At 38.6% G+C, this 19,194-nt stretch overlaps 1 protein-coding gene across 3 annotated transcripts in view; it reads left to right on the top strand.

Moving 5' to 3' along the window:
- ADAMTS19 (ADAM metallopeptidase with thrombospondin type 1 motif 19) overlaps window positions 1-19,194 on the top strand; it is a 277,546-nt gene that overhangs the window by 198,580 nt on the left and 59,772 nt on the right. For all 3 annotated transcript variants that reach the window (XR_002087243.2, XM_019478175.2, XM_019478176.2), the window contains 4 exons: window positions 417-544; window positions 3,178-3,298; window positions 8,033-8,113; window positions 18,644-18,801. Coding sequence is in view for 2 of the 3 variants with exons in the window: in XM_019478175.2 (XP_019333720.1) it covers window positions 417-544; window positions 3,178-3,298; window positions 8,033-8,113; window positions 18,644-18,801 (488 nt within the window). In the remaining variant the exon portion in view is untranslated. The remainder of the gene's footprint in view (window positions 1-416; window positions 545-3,177; window positions 3,299-8,032; window positions 8,114-18,643; window positions 18,802-19,194) is intronic.

Below are 19,194 nucleotides of genomic sequence, written 5' to 3'. Positions count from 1 at the left end.
AGCATTGCATGGCAAAAACCATGCCAAGACATTATGGCGCTAGGCTACTGCACAATAGGATCACTTAAAAGGCATTCACTAGTGCTACTGAAAAGTAACTTCAGTTACTGTGCATTTATTTAGCACTGCATTTATTTAGCACTTGTCCAAGTACTAAATAAATGCACGGTAACCACTTCTCAGAAGCGTATCTTGTAGATGTGCCCAGGAAAACTTTCTTGTTTTCCAACAGGGAAAAAACAGTGATTTTCCAAAACAAGATTGAGAATCATATATTAATTTGTCTTAAAGTTTTAATTACAGTTATTATTAACATCATGAAGATAGCCAGACATCATTACCAGAACATTGCTTTGGAAAATTTTTGCTTATATTAGATCAATTTTACTAATTTATTTTATTAATTGATGTTATAGAAAAACCATGTGCATTATTTTGTTCCCCTGGAGGAAAGGATCAACCTATTCTTCTAACAGAAAAGGTCATGGATGGGACTTCGTGTGGGCTGCAAGGATTAGATATCTGTGCTAATGGTAGATGCCAGGTATGAATCAATTTTTTAGAGCCAATTTATATCTGTATCAGAAGTACATGTGTGCACACACACACACATACAGGGTCACTGTCTTGTTATTTTGTCATCTAATATTTAAAAATAATTTTATTTCACTCATTTCACTTTTTCTCTTAACTCTGAATCTATGGAGTAGCTGAAAGACTAGTTGGGAGAACACAAAATATATAGGCATTAAGGTGAATGTTGGAGGCCGTGATTGGTTTCTTTTTCTAAACGATGGCCCATTTTTCAAATTTGTGGGACATGCTGATGTATATATGTGTGTGTGTATTTAATTTAGCTGACTTTCAGAAATGTAGTATTTTAGGTCAAAATCAGCTGTAACTGAAGGACCTAATTCATGTATAATAGGAGCTGAATGCTAATTCTGTACATGTTACATTGCCCTCAGGTTTGACTTGGATTCATGGAAGCATTTTACTCTTCAACTGTCCTTTCTTGCCTGTTTTGCTGGCTGTTTCTTCTCCTGTCCAATCTCTTTATGTCTCATAATGACATGTTACGTAAGGGGCGTGTCTACATGAGATGCTTTACCATGCTGTTGACTAAGTGACTGCACAGTAAAATGTCACCGTCTACACGTGCAGACATTTACTGTGCAGTCAGTTAGTCAACTGCATTTGCAAATGCAATAATTACTGTGCCATAATTACTGTGCAGTAGCCCATATGTAGGTGCTGACCAAATGTGTAGATGCTAACCAAATGTGTAAATGCCCATGTGTAGATGCTGAGCAGATTTGCTCCCGGTCAACCCGGGCAGCAGGAGGCAGGAGAACAATCCCCTCCCCTGGGAGCACTCAGGCAGATTCAGTGCCTTTCTCTGCTTGGAGAGAATGAAGCCCCCATCTTCCACAACCCCAGAAAATAAGGGAGGGAGGGTGTCCTGGGTTCTAGGACTTGTAAGGTATTTTACATTCAACAGCCACTAGATAAAATGCATTAAAACTCCTTGAAGCTGGGACTGTGACCCAAGTGTGCCATTTGTATAGTGCTCTAAGCACCGCTACATTAGTGAGACTTGCTGTCTTTTTCTGTCAATAAATATTTAATTATTTTCTGCAAGAGGAATATTTGGACAGAAAAGTAAGAGATAGGTTTGAATCCTTAAGGAGAGATGGGAATTAAACTTGGGGGTCTCATGTGTATGTCATATAAGCTATTTTGGATAAAAGTGGGACTTCCTTCTCCATCCCTTTTGTTTAAAAAAAATAAAAAATAAAATAAAAAAAGAGCAGCAGCTACCTCTGCATTTTGTGAGGATCTTGATGTATTATCAAGATCAAAGTATCATTGATATGTTATCAAGATCAAAGCAGAGGAATTATTAATTTGTGGATCTCATCAAGGCTTAAGTATGAAACCAGCATAAAGTTGTTCAGTCCTGTGAAGACTGTGGGTGTTTTTGTGCATTCCAGATAGCAGAACTTCAGGTATTTGTGGAACTTTAAAGTCAAAAGTATTTAACTTGGGACTTTGGATGCTGTTAGGTTTAGGTAGCAGTTGAGCAGGGGGGTTTTAGGTTTAATTTTGGACTTAGGTGCCTAAATCCTGCTAAAATGTGACTGAGTACCTAAATACTTTTGTGAATCTGGATCAGAATTCTCATTTGAAAAATCCCCGTCTATATTACTTTCCTCTCTTCAATTTTAAAGAACCATAATGCAGAAATGAAGTAACAATCATCGTGTGCTTGAAAACTAACAGATTTTCAGTGCAAAGTAATTTCTATTTTTATAGAATTATTTTATTTTATAGTTAACCTGCCCTTGTCTTCATGATTTGTGAGAGGACTTGAGGTTTTATTGGTTTCATTGCATGCACTTACACTAATACAGTTGATTCTGACTGCCCTGGATGACTTCCCCAGACTTTTAAAAATATATATTTTACTTCATATCAGAACAACATATGGTATTCAGTAGAAACTATTTTTCTGTCATCGAGTTAGCAATTATGTTTATCAATAGAACTAAGCCTGGCATGGTAATTAGTGTAGAATAAATGTTCCTGTATTTAGCTAAGTATTTGTATTGCTAGCTTTTCAATAAAGCATTAATAAAGTTTACATTTGCAACTATATAATTTGGATTCCACACATTTTCATACTTATTTTAATATAGTAAACAGGGTTCACTGTGTGATTTGACATTAGATTGTGCTTGAGCCTTGTGGGGAGGGGCATAATACAGAGGAGAACCTCTCCTATCTTGCACAGTGAGCATAAGGCCAAACAAAACTGCTGTTTGTGTGAGGACCACAAGAATCTATGGGTAGTACTGGTCTTATCCCCAGGTGATCACAGTACCACCAGAGAGAGAGGACAAGGCAAATAGGAGATTGGTTCCACCCCTTCTTGCATGACCGCTACCACATTGTCCTAGGTCATAAGTGCGAAGAAGTACTGTGTTTATGTGGATTAGTACAGCGTATGGGGAAGTTAGTGATCTGCACGCAGCAAAGGAGTGAGAATTCTCTTCAGGAATGTCCTGTGGTTCTATCCCTTTTGCAGGGCAGCTATGCTTTGCTTCCCTCCAAATTGTGAGCAATGTCTGAATTGCAGAAGCCGTACATTTTTTTTTTTTTTCCCCTCTCCCACAGAAATTTGGCTGTGATGGAATATTAGGATCTCTAGCACGGGAAGATCATTGTGGTGTGTGCAACGGCAATGGAAAATCATGTAAAGTCATTAAAGGTGATTTTAATCATACCAGAGGAGCAGGTAAATCTCTTTATTATTTTAACCTAGTCAAAAACACCATTGGTTTATTAGTTTGGGTGTCAGGCACTATATTACCTTTTGCTTAGCAATTTATTACCCCAGACCCACTTCAAAAGCTGTATAAGACTTTCTATAGAGAATGATGTTTGGTTATGATGTGATATAACTGAGAAGTTATGTGAGAATTCATGAAGAAATGAAGAAACTGTAAATTGATGTTTTATCTGTTATCCATTGGATTATAGTAGAAGAAGAATGACCCAATATGCACTGCCTACAACAAACATCAGTGCTATAAAATAGTTTTCTCCAATATAAAGTAGATTATCTCATAATTGAGGCTGATTCTGACAGATTGGGGACCAACATTTAGTAAAATTCACTTTATAATTTTGAAATGCAGTATTTTTTTTCTTTTAGTAATTTTCAGAATAAATGTTAATCCGTGTTATGATGTATCATCTGAATGAAAGCCTTTAAACAAGAGGCAAGATAAGAATTTAAAGAAGTTCTTTAAAAGAATAAGTAACCAAAGAAAAATTCTTATAGAGTATTATCATTCACCATTTTATACTTTTGTTAATATATCTTAATGTGAATGGTATATTTAAAGTGGTATAGGACCTGAGGCCCTAATCCTATCTCCCTTCTCAGAGTTTAGTATTCTCATTGGGTTTAATACATGATTTAGGAGCATAAGGGTTTGCAGAATAACAGCCTTGGCACATAGTCATTTTGGATGGCTCTTGGAGCTCTTAACACCTGGATTGTCTGCACATCAACACCTTAAACTAGTTTTCAGCATTCCTTAGGTGGCTCAAAGCTATGCCACTCGAAGGCAGGATTATTTCTGATCTGTGTTACCCAGCTCATGTTATACTAAGGACCTTGTTACATGGTAATTTTGGGTAGCTCTTAGAGCTGTTAACCCCTGGATTGTCCACACATTAACACTTTAAAATGGCTTTGTTATGCATCTCAAAGTTACGCCACTTCAGGGCAGGATTATCTGTGATCCTCATAACCCAGCTCCTGTTCCATTAAAGTTTGACTACTCCCCACAGATATGTCGCTCACATTGAAGTCCTCCAGTACCCCAGTGGCCCCTCCCTCACCAGCATTAAGCCTGTCAGGGTGGGTGGCCAGTGCTGAACCCCATGCCCCTTACCCTTTCTAAGCCCTGGGAAGTGGTGGAGAGCATAGCCAGCCCCACAAAGCCCCCAGACTCGGCCAGGCTCCGGCAAGTCTCAAGCTCTTAAGTGGGAAGGGGGAAGGGAGCCTAATCACATCCTCATAGTCACGTAGGCATGCCTAAGCATGCCCCACTCCACAACAGCTGCTTTGGGGGATAGCCTGCTGCCAGGAAAGCCACTGCTCCAGGGTGGGAAGACTGGGTGGATCTGGGTTGGGGTTCTTCTGCTGCCTGTGTAGATACAGGAGCCAGATGTGGGAAGACTCTACTCCCAGCTGCAAAGTGAAGCCAACTTTGGGAGGAGCTGGAGCACCTTGGCCAGCCCCACTGCCTCTGCAATGCTCCCTCCTTCTCTCCCTCCACACTGGAGTGGGCACAGCCACCTGCCAGCAAACTACAGACCAGCTGAGTCTAGATTGTTAGGACAGCTATCCCCAAGGGGATCTGGGGGCATCTCAGCTGTCCTGCTAGGCCTTGGAGTGCTGGGCCCCCCAATGTAGCCTTGTTGGTGCCAAATCTCAGTCCCATGGAAATGATCCCAGGGGCCAGCCTCTAATTTGGTTTCATGGGAGTTGCTTTGGTTTTTGCTTTCACCACCTCCCACTCACCGAGCAGTAAGCATAGTCTCAGCCTCCCACTGCTAGCCCAGGGGAGGTAGGTACTTGCCCTCCCATCCTTGGCCTTAGAATCAGAAAGAAGCATAGAGAAGTAGGGCTGGAAGGGACCTCCCTGCTCCCCAGGCCTCTGTTGTCAAATGACTGCTGTGCAGGTGTGGTACAGTCAGAGAAGGTTTTTAGACTAAGGGTGCAACTGCTCCAAACTCCAAGCTAGCACTAGCACCTATCACTGTTTTGTGTGCCTCACAGCATAAGGTGTAACACAGACCTGTGGTGTAGCCACTCTAGTCTACACCTTGGTGAAAACACCCACCTGCCCCTGCCCCCGTTGGCCCCAAAAACGCTCACTACCTCCACCCCATCATCCCTAGCAACCACTTACTTGTGGCTGCCCATGCTATCTAGCCTGGGAAGGATGCAGGGAAAGGTTAACCTGCCTGCCCAGCTGCCATCACTGCTGCTGGGCTGGGGAGCACCAGGGGAGCCCCAAGGGCCAAGGAAGAAGTATGGAATAGGAGGTGGGAGGATTCTTACCTTTCAGTCCCCCGGGCCCATGAACATGCAACTGTTCCAAACTCAAGCTAGCACTAACACCTATCAATGTTTGTGCGGTTCACAGTAGAACGTTGTAACAAGGCCCTAAGATAATGTTATTCATTGTACACTTCATCACAAAGCCTAAACATTAGAAACAATCCTTAATCTGGAAGTGCATTTGACAGGCCTTTATTTCAGCAGTAAAACGTGTGTGTAGTTAAGATTTCAGCTTCTTGCTAGGAAAATTTACAAAATTTCAAGATAGCAAGTAGATCTTTTAGCACAAAAATAATATAATTAGAAGCAGACAGTGTATGTTTAGAAATCAGGAGACTTTAGTGCAATGTAGACTAAACTAAACAGTACTTTAGAAAAGAAAATTAGACACAGCCTTCAGTTGCTTGAATGTGGCTCTTTCCTAGACTGGAGGTAATGTAGAACAGGGAAACTGACATACAAAGCCTAGGACCATAGAGAGTAATGGAGATTAAGTGTCAGTTACAGATCAAAGTTTGAATCTCCAAAGCTTTATAGAAGCTGGCTGTCCATATAAGTCAAAATCTGCCAGTTCTCATTTATAACTGAAATAAATATCCAAACATCCAATAGGGTATATTGAGGATTCTGTTAGACATATAATATAACATATAATCAGCTTTTAAGCATGCTTTATGAAGAGATGTTTTCCTACCTCAGAAACTGAAATTTAAACTGTTCAGAGAAATTTTAATTAACTTTTAAGGAAATGAAAAATAAATAATACTGTGCTAAAAATGTGTAATTTTTGTGTCAAAGGTAGCAAGCATGGAGATTTCAGTACTCAATAACTTCATTTCAGTACATACGAAATGAAAAATCATATTTTATTATCTATTCTGTGAAGTCTGTCTTAGAGTCTGGTTACAGAAATAAAATGTGTTTAAATATAGTTTTGCACATAACTATGCTGCTCTCTTTTAATTTAAAGAGGATGACTTTTTAAAAAATCTAACCTTACACTTTTACCATAAAAGATCATTTAAGTATGCTCCAAATAAAGACAACTTAAAGATAAATAGAGAAATAGTTGAGCATGACAAAGAAACAAAAAAGTTAGAAAACTCTGTTTTTAATGGAGTACGTAAAATTTGTACGGACCATGTAAGTTTGGAATTCCTTTGTGATCTTTTGGTAACATTAATGACAGCCCACTCTACTGGGCTTCAGACAGTGTGTCCTGTATGGTCTCTGCTCTCATAACTTCTTGAAGAAATAGTAGCTTAATACTTGCTTTATTTTGTTATTTTCTGTTGTCTTTTGATTATTGTATATTATGTATAATACACATGTACATATTTTTGTTTTGAATCTGACTACTCCGTTTTTGCAGGATCTGAAAGGAAAACTACCAGTCCTATTTCCTTATCCCATAAAGTGAAAAGAAAGTAAAGCTTGTGCAATTTTTCTTTGAAGTGTTTTCTTAATATAGGAGTGCCAATTAAGGACACAGACAGTTATATACTATGACAACTTTCCATGCCCAGTAGTGCTGCATTTACACTTTACTGTGGAGTTGACTAATTAGCTCTGCAGTAAAGTGCCACCATCTACATGTGCACTGGTATTAGGATGCAGTAAACTAATACTGCCATAAGATAGTACTGTCCCTGACAGTACTAGCTTATGTTATGATGGAGTACATATCTGCTCTGAAACGCACATGTAAATGGTGACTGGGCAGGGACCAGATTCCTGTCTGCTACCTAGCTACATGGCTCTGCTGCTTCTGCACCCCCATACCCCAGCCGGCTGCTCCGCCACCCAACACCACCACCCAGAGCCTGGGCCTGACCCCCCATGCCTCCTGCCAGCCCAAGTCTGCTCTGCCCTGGCTGAAATTGTTGCTGTCCTAGGCACATGTCTAGACCCTGTACCTGGGAGTAATTCACTCAAGCTGAAAGTGCTCCGGAGTTTATCGCTTTTCATTAATTGTACATGTAGATGCGCCCAAATTGTGCTATTCTACTTCCAGTCTGGAAGATAGGATGCATAACTTGAGGATGTGCTTGGGGAACCACTGCCTGCTGCATTAAATATACCATGTAGATATGGCCTCAATGTTTATGGGCCTGATCCAATGAGGTATTGGATATCATTAATTCTTGGCAGTTTATGGGACTACTTGCTTGTCTAAATTTGGGCAAATGCTAGTATATCTTGCCATATCAGGATCTTAGAAAGTCAGTAGTATTTCCATATGCTCAGCAGGTTAGAGGCTTGGCTTCTTTGTAGGCATTCTCTATTAGCATCCATAGAAACCATTCACAGGGACAGTTAGATTGAAATAACATGTAAGATGTACTCTTTCCTATTTTGTGTCTAACTAAAGAAATTTGATTTCATGCTTAGGTTATGTTGAAGCCTTGGTGATACCAGCAGGAGCAAGAAGAATCAAAGTTGTGGAAGAAAAACCTGCTCATAGTTACTTAGGTAATTTATTTATTTATTTATTGTTTACATAAAATCATAGAACTGGAAGCATTCTCACAAGTCATGTAGTCTAAACCCTTGCAAACCAGAGTGAGGTTGAAGCTGGAGCTGGACCTGTAACTGAGGGTAGGCCTGATTGTGGTTGGGGTAGTGGCGGGTGGGTGGGGGAGGGACAGAAGCTGCAGTGCAAAGCAGGTTTGGGGGCAAATGTGGTGGGGCACCAACTGCAGCTCCAATCCCAATCCCATGTCAGGCTGCCATACTACCTTGCACTCAAATCCAAGATGAGGAGCTTTCCCCCCCTCACTGTTGAATGAGCGGGGAGGCAGCCCCATCTTAAATTTGAGTAAATATGGAAATTGTTTGCTGCTTAAGCTGAGAAGCACAATCACTAAAAGTCACTAGTACAAGGAAGTGAAAAAATCCCCTGCCTGGGCTTTCCACTAGCAAAATTAACTTGCATACAACCCCCTGTCATCTGTTAAGGATCAGTTGGGCCATCTCCTAGTGCTCTTAAGAATTATTGCATGCCTTATTACAGTTGGGGTGTACCAGAACCCATGGCACTATTTGCACCCTCTTCTCCCATAAAGGCAAATATCTGCTTTCTGACATAATTTTGCATTAAGAGGATTCTGTTTTTAGTATTTTTTTAGGCAGAGGAATTATTTTTTGCACCTCACAATTTCCCCTTGGACGTTAATTACCCTTCTCAGTTTCTTGTTCTTTCTCTTGCTTTGACTCCCTGTCTCTTCCATTAAATTATTTGACCCTTTTTTTTCCTTCTTGGCTGTCCTAACCACACTAAATCCCACATCCCTCCTTTTTCTCTATGCAGAGCCAGTATCGGCACAAATCAAAATTGTGCTTGTTCCATTATTCAGAGGTCACCATTACTCCTTCTTTGATCCCTATCCCTTTGACAAGCCTGAGAAAAGTTTGCAGAAATCACATTTGCTGGCCAGAGAGCACTTATCCAGTTATATCCCCTCTGGAACATCTTTCTCTATGCCACTACCTTTTTTGTGAGAAGCAGAAGTCACGTTCTCTCACAGTTAAAAAGCTGATAAAACTAGGACACAGGAGTATACTGTCCAGAGACACTCAGGCCCTAAACTTAATAGTCAGAACTTGATATAAAAAATACGCTGCTGGAATTAGACTTGGGAGAATAAAATTCTCTCATGAGTAATAGCAGAGCTCTCCCCTAAACAGTATTTTAATCAAGCAGGACAAAAATAAATTAATTTTTTTTTCATTTCTACTACATAATGTCACCAAATAGCACAGAAGACCTCTTCAGACATTATACAAATCTTAAGAAATGAGCTATTTAACACAACTACTCATCATGCTAATTTTACATTTTATCTTAATAAAGTAAATTGGCCTCATGGAAAACCAGATCATGTTATATTTGAATATTATTTAATCAATATTTTTTTAAGTCTTGCAGAGCTGTAACTGGTCCCATATGATATTTTAAGCAAATCTTGTATGTTCTTACTGGATTTTTCTGGCTGAACTGTTTGTATAATTTTGATGTTGAAGGTCACAGAAGAGCAGTATACATAGCATGAAGCAGTAATTCAGAGCCAGAGACAAAACTTTACATTCAAAACCAGCAGTTTGCAGAAAAATAAATGATAAAAAAATGTATTTATCATGCAAGTTGTTGCCTCTTTTTAATTTGTTTTCTTTGTGCTATTTTTCCATACTTATTTTTCCACCTTAAGTTCTGAATCTGAAAGCAAACTTTACATTGCACATGCGTAAGACATTTTTTTAGAAAATAGCAATGAAATTTGATCATACAAATTCTATAGCCAAATACACAAAGTGCCTGCAAACACATGCATGTTCCAAGTAGAAGCTCAGTTAAGACTGGTAGAAAATTTGATCCTTCTTGCACTTGGGTAAATCCAGTAAAAAGATCAGCAGAACTATGTTTCCTTCTTTAGACTATTTGACAGTAAGAAGCACAAAAATATTGGTGTGGTTCTTACCATTGTATTGGTTAAATTGTGTCTTAAAGCTGCAGTGTACACCAGCACAGACATATAAAGTGGCTGTGTTACAGCAGCAACTATTGGGAGGATTTCTGATTGATTGGGCTAGAATTGTTCCACAGGGCTACAACAACATAAGCAGTAGTTGTAGCATTTTTTCCATCTAAGGAGAGGAGATGGTGTAACATATAATGCTGTGACTGGCCCTACCTTTCCTTCATTTTGTCTCATTCCTAGGGGGAACTAGGACTATGGATAAAACAGGGTACACTCCTTAGGCATACTTTGGGTGTAGACCTGCAAAATCTACAAAACTTCTGATATTGCCAAAGATCTATATATTATCTAGTCAGCTCTAGAAGATACATTGTATGATTCATATAGTGACAGTGATCTTTCTTCGGTAAATTACTCTTAAGGTTGTATGAATGGATGCCACCTATGCTCATTGGCATAAAGGGAGAAACATGAGATATTTTATTAATTGAGGAACATTTCTTACAGCTGAAATCCATTTAATTTTGGATCTCAAACACAGCATTCAAGAAAGAATTTGAGATTTCGGCCTAAAGAGTAGATTAACATCATGTTAAAAAGGTTGATGTGAGACTTCATTCATTTTATCTTGCTTTGCTATTTCCATTTTATGTACAAGTTATTAGAAATTTGTTTCCTGTACTGTTTGGATTGTGCATTCTAATGCAGTGCTTTGCCCATTGCTAAATTATCAAATGTGATAGAAGATAATTGTAATGTCAACCTGTTCAACAGCCTTACTAATGTAGGATAAACAGGGTAGTTTATAGTACTTTTATAAGGAATATAGTAAACTTTCCTATTAAAATGCTTGCTCTTCTGACAATATTATATAATTGTATCAGAGTTTGAATTACGCTTTGATTCTTGGGTGGGGTCTGCAAAAAAAATTGGACTGCCCATCACAATGCCCTAAGAAAATCCCCTAGAATTCTGACATCCCCCACTCCCCCCTGGTTATGATTTTCAAATCTTACAGGGAGGCTCTCATTTCTTATGCGGGGCTCAGCACCCCTGAGTTTCCCCGTAATTCAAACCCTGAATAGCATGACATAGTCCACCACCACAATGATTAAGAATGGGTAATGGAATATAACTAAACAAATTGTTTATTATGGAAAGGCTATAATGATCTCCTTTCCTAAAATGAACAGACATTAGAGGGAAAATAGCTTATTTTCATTTGTAGCCAAGAAATAGATTAATTGCCTTTTTATTCTCAGAATCACACTGTTTCCAAAGTGTAAACCTTTTGGAGGCCTGAGATTGAGCACTGCATGAATTTGTGTTTGCTGATTCCATGTTGAGGTATTGCATGCATAATTATGCTGCATTCTCATATGGTTTCCATTGTAAAATGTATTTCCTGAGAGAGAAAAAAAATCTATTATATGGTCATTTGGTATACCCTATCAAATATACAAAGTTTAAAATCATTTCTGACAGAACTGACAGTTTTATGCATCTTGGGTGACATCCTTAACTTCTGTAAATTGTCATAATTCAGATGAAGTTAATGGAGTTATAAAAGTTTAGCCTAACTGAAAATCTGATTCTTCATCAACACAGGTTTTATATAGCCCATGGTTCCCACCCATATATAAAGTATCATATAATATGATTAATAAATATCACTTTAAGAGCCAGTTTTACATGAGTACAAGTTAATCATGTGTTCTTTAGAAAAGTTTATTTTTGCAAGCTGTTAGCTATTTATTTCACAAAATTTTATGTTTTTCAGTGATACAAGTTAAAGCTGCCAAATTTAGAAAACCTTTTGTGGGTTTGAGTATTTTCCAGGAAGTTAAGGTTGTTCATATATGTTTTATTGTGTTTTACTTGTGTAGCAGTGAAGTCTCTACTGTATCTCAGCACTTTTCAGTTCACTCAAATTTTGAAGAAGAAAAAATCACAGTCAGATCTTAGACTGTTATATGTGGTGTGCACACAAAATAGGTAGAACTGGCAACAGCTGTATAGCACATTTCAGAAAACATCCAGAATTAATAATAGTAAAGTGTATCATGCTCAACTGATATTTGATTAAGCCTGCTGAAAATGTTTATAGACTTCTCACCTTGCCAAAGTGGTAGATTGGGAAATGAAAAGTGATACAACTCAGTCATCCATTCTCATTCATGAAAGTTATAACTCAGGGCTTTGTTAAAAATGATACTGGGTGGAGCCACAAAGTCTGGACAGAAACATAATGGCACAGCATAGCTTTGCATTTCTATAACTCATAAGTATGCAAAAGAAATATGTTCTAGATAAAACTGCTATAAAGCAGGTGCATTAACTGGTTGGATTATTGTGTTCAAAGAATAGTCATCAGTGCCCAGCAGCCCCTGTCAGGGGGCGCTCAAACTGTGCGGGGGGTGAGTGACAGAGGCAGCAGCTGGGCCTGGCAGACCCCAGCTGCGGTCCCCCAGTGGGAGAGGGGAGAGAGGAGGGAATAAGCCTCCTCCCTACCCCCTTGACCTTAGGAAGCCATGCTGGCTAGTGTCTGGCCCTGTCTTCACCCCTGCTCCAGCTACAGAGCAGAGAGCACAGCACAGCCCAGCCCAGGTGTGTAGAACATGCTGGGATGCTGGGGGACTCTGATTTAACTTATATCAGGAAGGGGTCTGGGACAGAAGTGCCATAAATTAGTTTGACCTCAATCAGTTAAATCTGATACTACATTCAACCAGGTTTATCTTAAATCAGTTTGGGGCATTTTGAAACTGGTTGTTGTGCACTGAACTTCTGTTCTGTTACAGGTTTAAACCAGTTTTTGATCACTTAAACTGGCTTATGTGTAACTTCTGTCCCTAGCCCTGGAGTTTTTAAACCATCTTCATGGCTGCTCCCTCATTACTTGGTATCAGCTGCAGCTGGCCCCTGTCTCCCAACCAGACAAACTATTATCTGCTACTGGAGTCACGGGAGTCTTTCACTCTGTTCAGCACTAGTCTTCATCTTCACCTGCAGGAAAGCTTTAGGCAGATTGGAGACAGTGTAGAGAATAAATGTGGCAGGGCACCTTTGGCTGCCTGCCACTCAAAGGGCCTGAGTAGGCAGCAGAGGCAGCCTGCAGGTTGCGGCACTCCCCAGTAAGTAATCACATGGGCACCAGGAGACTGCTTGATTGGGGAAGAGAGCTCAGCTGCTAGCCATAGCTGTGGGCTTGAGCAGGAAAGTCAGCAGCAGTTGTAAGCCGCCAGAGGCAGAACATCGCCCGGTTGGAGCTGCTGCTCAGGAGCACCTGGAGGACAAAGGTAGGAGCTATGGGGATGGCAGGAGGTTCCTAGTCCTGAGCTACACCCTGCTGGGGTTAAATGGTGTAGTGGGGCTGCTTCTGCCAGAGCAGCTTCCAGGAAATGCCACACCTCTGCCTTTCCAGTAAAGGGTATGTATGGGGTGCCAGAAAGCCTACCAACTGCCTTGTGAGTTACCCTGTGGAGGGAAAAGGCTAGGGGAGCACACCACAACAGAAAAGCACACAGGCCCAGGCCCACTGAGTGGGGCCTGAGCCAGGGTTCAGGTAAGTCAACAGATGCCTGAGGCCCAAGGGGGCATAGTGCCCCAAAGGGTCCAGGTATGTCAGCAGATGCCTGAGGCCTGTACAGGCATAGGCTGAGTTAGTGGGGCCCAGGGGTCTAGTGGAAAATTTGGATGCCATCTGTGAGGCATGGGATGTGGTATAAGGGGAGATATGAAGCCATGTAGTACACCCTTGGTATCGGGCTTTAAAATGGGCAGCCTCTTGCTTTCAAATAAACAACTTATTGTTTACATGAAGGCATGGCAGGAGAGTGTAGGCCTGCAGACTGCCCAGACAGGGAGGTGGGCTGGCCGTGTGCCCGGTCCTGCTAGTTACCCTGTTACAATAAGTTCTTAGTCTTTTTAGATTTGAGGCACCCCTCAATAGACCTGAGGTACCTCTTGCTTTACTAAGTCTGTAGGCTCCTAGAACAAAAGATTTTCTCCCTGGAAAAATGCTATCTGTTTATAATCATGAGGAAAGGTCCGAAAAACTGGGGTTATTTACTATACAGAGGATTGACATGGGATTCGTTAACTCTTCAAAGATAAAAAAAAAAAAAAAAAAAAAAAAAAAAGGTTGTTATAAAGAGGCTGGTGAGCAACAGCTCTCCCTGTGTACAGGGGACAAGATGAGACTTAATAGACTTAAATTGCAACAAGGGAGACTTAGGTTAAATATCTGGAAGAACTTTCCAAGTATGAGAGCTAATGGGTACTGGAACAAATTACTAAGGGAGATTATGACATCTCTGTGATTGAAAGTTTTTAAATACAGATTGGGCAAATGTTTATCTGGGATGGTTTAGACAGAGAATACCTTGAAACACGGGTTTAGACTAAATAACCTCATGAGGGCAAGACAGCCCTATTTTTCTCTGATTCTCAGGTGCAAAGATTATCCATGCAAATTGGATAGATAAATACAACTGGCTAATTAGATATCTACTTACTTATTTGCTTTTGCGCTTACCCAGTTAGCACATAAATACATGAATATTGTTAATAATTTTTAGCACACGATACTTCAACATGAAGTGAGGCTGTGTAAAAGAATTCTAAGGTAGTGTACCTAGGGGATTTAACAGTATATTTCTTCAAAGTCTGTACAAAAATGGGTGGGATACCAGAAGTATAAACATACTGTCAATGTTAAAGATGCGTATTTAAATTTTAGAAAACAATTTTACGAATTAAGCCAACAGTTTAGTAAAACGTTGGATTACATGCTTGAGTCCACTGCTGCTCAACCTATTGCTTTTAACTGGATTTAAGCGTTCACTTTTCTGAATAGCAAAATACTCCTCCGTGAATTTTTGTGTATCCTTTGGGTTGGAATACCTTGGACTGTATGTGAAATTTATGAAAATTGAGAGACCACTTGATTCTTCATCTTTATTATCTGCATGAAGTATCAGAGAGACTACAGGTAGTCTCTTTTATGTGTGCTACTTACAATTGTTTCCCCCATGAAATCTAAACAATTATAGTGCTTCTCTTGTTCTTAGTTTCACTTTATAGCAACAGTAATGATCTTAGCATGTGGAATTTCCTGAGAATTAATGACCAGTTGGGGTTAATTGCCAGAGGTGCTGCTGAAGTGCTATCAACTCCTCCCTGCCAATCAGTAATCCTCAGGAAATGTCCTGTTCTTTGAAGTTATTGCTTTTAAAATAGAATAGGCCCTGTAGGCTTATTCTGCACACATACTGCCGTGTTTAATATTCATACACAAATACAGGAGATATAATGGTTATTTCAACGCCCCCCCTCCCCCCCCCCCCAACCTCCGGATCAGAAATGTGTAAAAATTGTTTCTGTATTTAAAAGGAAATAATAGAAACATATTTTGCCAATTAAAAATAGTCCCATCAACATTAACAGTGAACTTCCTTTTCTCTCCTTATTATAATCATGCTTCCTGTCAATATCCTTCTGCTGCTATTTCACTTCTTACTGATATTCATCAAGCATATTCTAACTGATATTTGTCTTAGCTTTTCAACAAATGTCCAAATATTACAGAATATAATGTAAACACTGTTTACATTTTTTTCTGAAATTCTCTGTCTGGGTAAGGGAGAATCCATTTTATGGCACTCAGTTATTGCCAAATACCTATTCAATGCAGTATAAAAGGGAAAATATGTGCCTGATGGCAATTTTTCTTTGTTTGCGTCCGTTTATTTTGATTTGCTTAGGTTTATAAGATTGGCTCTAAGGAGAAAGTGAGAGAAGATATTCATACAGAGAAATAATATCAAAGTTTGGTTCCAGTTATTTAGAGATGAAGGAGAGGTTGGTTATTAAATGCACAGTGTGGTCCTGTAAAAGTAAAATAAAGTCTGATAATGAATTGCTTCATTTAGTTAAAGATGTTCATCTATTAAATTGAGATGTTCATTAGGTGACATAAAAGAAATACAGGTTTGACTATGTTCAACACCTTTAAATATCCTGTTGTTTGATAATTAAAAATTGAAAAATGCAGTTGGAAAAAAATTTAACAGTAAAATGGTATATTATGTAGTAAAATAAACACAGATAGTGAACTCCATACATAAGACTGAGGCAGAATTTTCCCTTTCACAAGGTGAGATTTCATGGCAAACTCAAGATTTGGTTGATCAGTTTCAGGTGTTCAGATTCCTAGGTGGCTTTGGAAATCTCTGCCTAATTAACCTCACTGTTTGTAAAAACAGCCTCTTCCTTGATAATTTTTTTTTTTTTAATAATCTTTGATAACCAGCAAGTCTTTCTGGCAGGAGATGATCAAAATGATATTGTTTTGAAATTCTGCCTGGGCTATTTCACCACATTTTGTTCTGTCCCTGAAACAAAACTATGCCCCCATCAAAATATGAATTCCCAAAGATATGAATGTCCTCTTTGTTGGAAATATACATTCCATTTTTTAATTTTTTAGTATTTTTAGAATTTTCCATACTTTCTCTGTAAAACTTGGTAAATTCCCTTCAACCAAAAATAAAAAAAATCAAAATAAATCTGCCATTTCTCAATAGTGGCTATTTAATAGAAGAGAACATTCCCTTACCATTCAGCAATTAAATAAATAGTAGAATGGTCTAGGTTTGAAGTATGAGTATTTATATGTTTGCATTAGCCACACAAATGTTTAATCCATTTTTAATTCTGCTAAACTTTTGATCTTAGTGGTTGAGGTAAGCTGTGAAACACATTGCTTATGTACTCTTTAAAAATATGTTTTCTTTGATCAGTTTTAAATGAATTGTTCCATTTGTTTTTGTGTACTAAACAAGACTGCTAATTTACCTTCTCTACTCTGTTCATTAGAAGCCCGTATCACACTCATTTTCTTATTAAACTAAGCAGAACACAACTCTCCTGTCTTTTCTTATATTAAAGGCTTTCTGTGACCCCAATCTTTTTTTTCACCCATCGTTGAATCCCTTTTATTTCTGCTATATCACTTTTAAGAGTGAATGACCAGAAAATCAAGTGGTGATGTGAAGCACAAGGTGAGTAAAACCATCACGGTTATCATAAGCAGCAGTTTGAATGCATACAAACTGCTAACCAATGTCAAGTGCTTCATATCCCCCTGTATACCTTACAAGTTATAGCTGCTTAAGTGGCACCTCTTTTGTTCAGGAAGAAGGTTCCATTCTATCTCTACCACCTGGATCCAAATGAATCTCCCCACTCTATAGCTCGTTCATTTTGGTTGTGAGCAGAGGAGAGTGTGTAGCATTATTGTCTTGCCACTAAAAAAGACTTAATTTAAATAGTGGAATCATTCAGCATAAAAGACCAAAGTTTGAAACTTATAAAATCACTGGTTATATTTAGTACAGGGATATTTTCCAGCATTCATGCATTTATATTATAGTCTTAGTATTTATTGTGTAGTCCTGCAGTGGCACATGTTAATGATGGCTAATGCAGTTGTATTCCTGCCAGTCACTGGTCCTAGTGCCATTGTTTCCCATAGAAACAAAACATAACAGCATACATAGGAATGGGAGAGAAGCTGATCATCACAAATGACTCATAGTAACTTACAACTTTAAAAAAGAAATTTGTGAACAAAAACTAACTGTTGAGGTTCTTTCACATCATTCTTTTGCCAAGCATGCAATTTCAGTAGGCAGAAATGTGTAGGACATCTTGCCCGCAAGTTTTCTTCAGATATATTTTACTTCACATGACTATTTAAGGGCCTGATTATTTCAAGAATTACAGGATGGAGAAATGTAAAATTTGTGTATTAACAAAGATGTAAAATAATGTAACCTCAGGTCCTTGAAGCATATCCTCATGAATGTTTATGGGGAATGATCACACCAAAAGGGAAGTCAGCCAAACAAAAGTTATTTTTGGCTTATAGCATCAAATTATGCCTATTTACAAAAGTCACAGTGAAAAAAATCTAGAAATATAATGCAGACATTTATCCTGTTAGGGACAAAAATAGTATTTCCATGTTTTGGGTTAGAAAGCAATGGTATCTGATGTTTAGAGGAAAGGATTTAGAGCCTGAAGATTCTGAATTGTAATTTATTCAGGTTTAGAGAAATTCCCTTTGATTTTTGAGGCATGTTATTTAAACTTCTTGTTCCTTGGGTCCTATATGTTCCCTAAAAAATTAACATACTGGAAACAAAGATCTATTGTATAGACAAAACTAAACGATCTTAATCAAGTTGACCTTTAGTCTCTGTGGTAAGGCCAATAAAACATTCCCCTTAAAGTTAGAAGAATCCAAATAATGGTTAATCCGTAGTTTTTGTCGTGCATTTTGCAATAAAGTGTTACAGTTGAAGTTGTTTATATAGCTTATAAATGAAAAATAGCATTGTAAATCAGGTCTTGTGATTCTACCAACCAGTAAAATTCTTGAGAAATTATAAGTGGCAAAAAGGAAATAGGAATACTGTGCCAGTAATACCTTTTACATTGTTTTCTGATATTTCTACAGCTCTTCGAGATGCCAGCAAGCAGTCGATTAACAGTGACTGGAAGATAGAGCATTCAGGAACTTTCAATATTGCTGGAACTACTGTTCATTATGTTCGGAGAGGTCTCTGGGAGAAAATCTCTGCCAAAGGCCCCACAACATCACCTTTACACTTACTGGTATGACACAGTGGATCAGGGTTTTTTTTATATGATTTGTATATAATAAAGTTCAGCTATTAAGTAGTTGTTACATGTTTCTGGAGTTCCTTATAATTTAATTAACTTGACAGTTTTTTCCAATGTAAAATCATCAGATTTAAAGATGAAATCTTTTGTGAGGCAAACACAATGCTTACCTCAGAAAAGGAAGCAACAAGAGATTTCGTTGTGTAGTCAGACTGTGTGTATAATATTGCAACTAAAAAGTTATTAACACAATTGGGAACAAATCATTAAAAGGATAGAGGATCCAGTTTGGAACACTCTTAATTATTAATATATAGTTGTGTTTACATACCAGTTCTGAGTAGTAGTGATTGAAGATTATTCCCGTAAAGTACCCACACAGAG

The sequence above is a fragment of the Alligator mississippiensis genome, chromosome 3, assembly GCF_030867095.1.
Source record: "Alligator mississippiensis isolate rAllMis1 chromosome 3, rAllMis1, whole genome shotgun sequence".
NCBI lineage: Eukaryota > Metazoa > Chordata > Crocodylia > Alligatoridae > Alligator > Alligator mississippiensis.
Note: the sequence above shows the minus strand (reverse complement) of the source record. Positions and strands in the feature narration are given on the sequence as shown.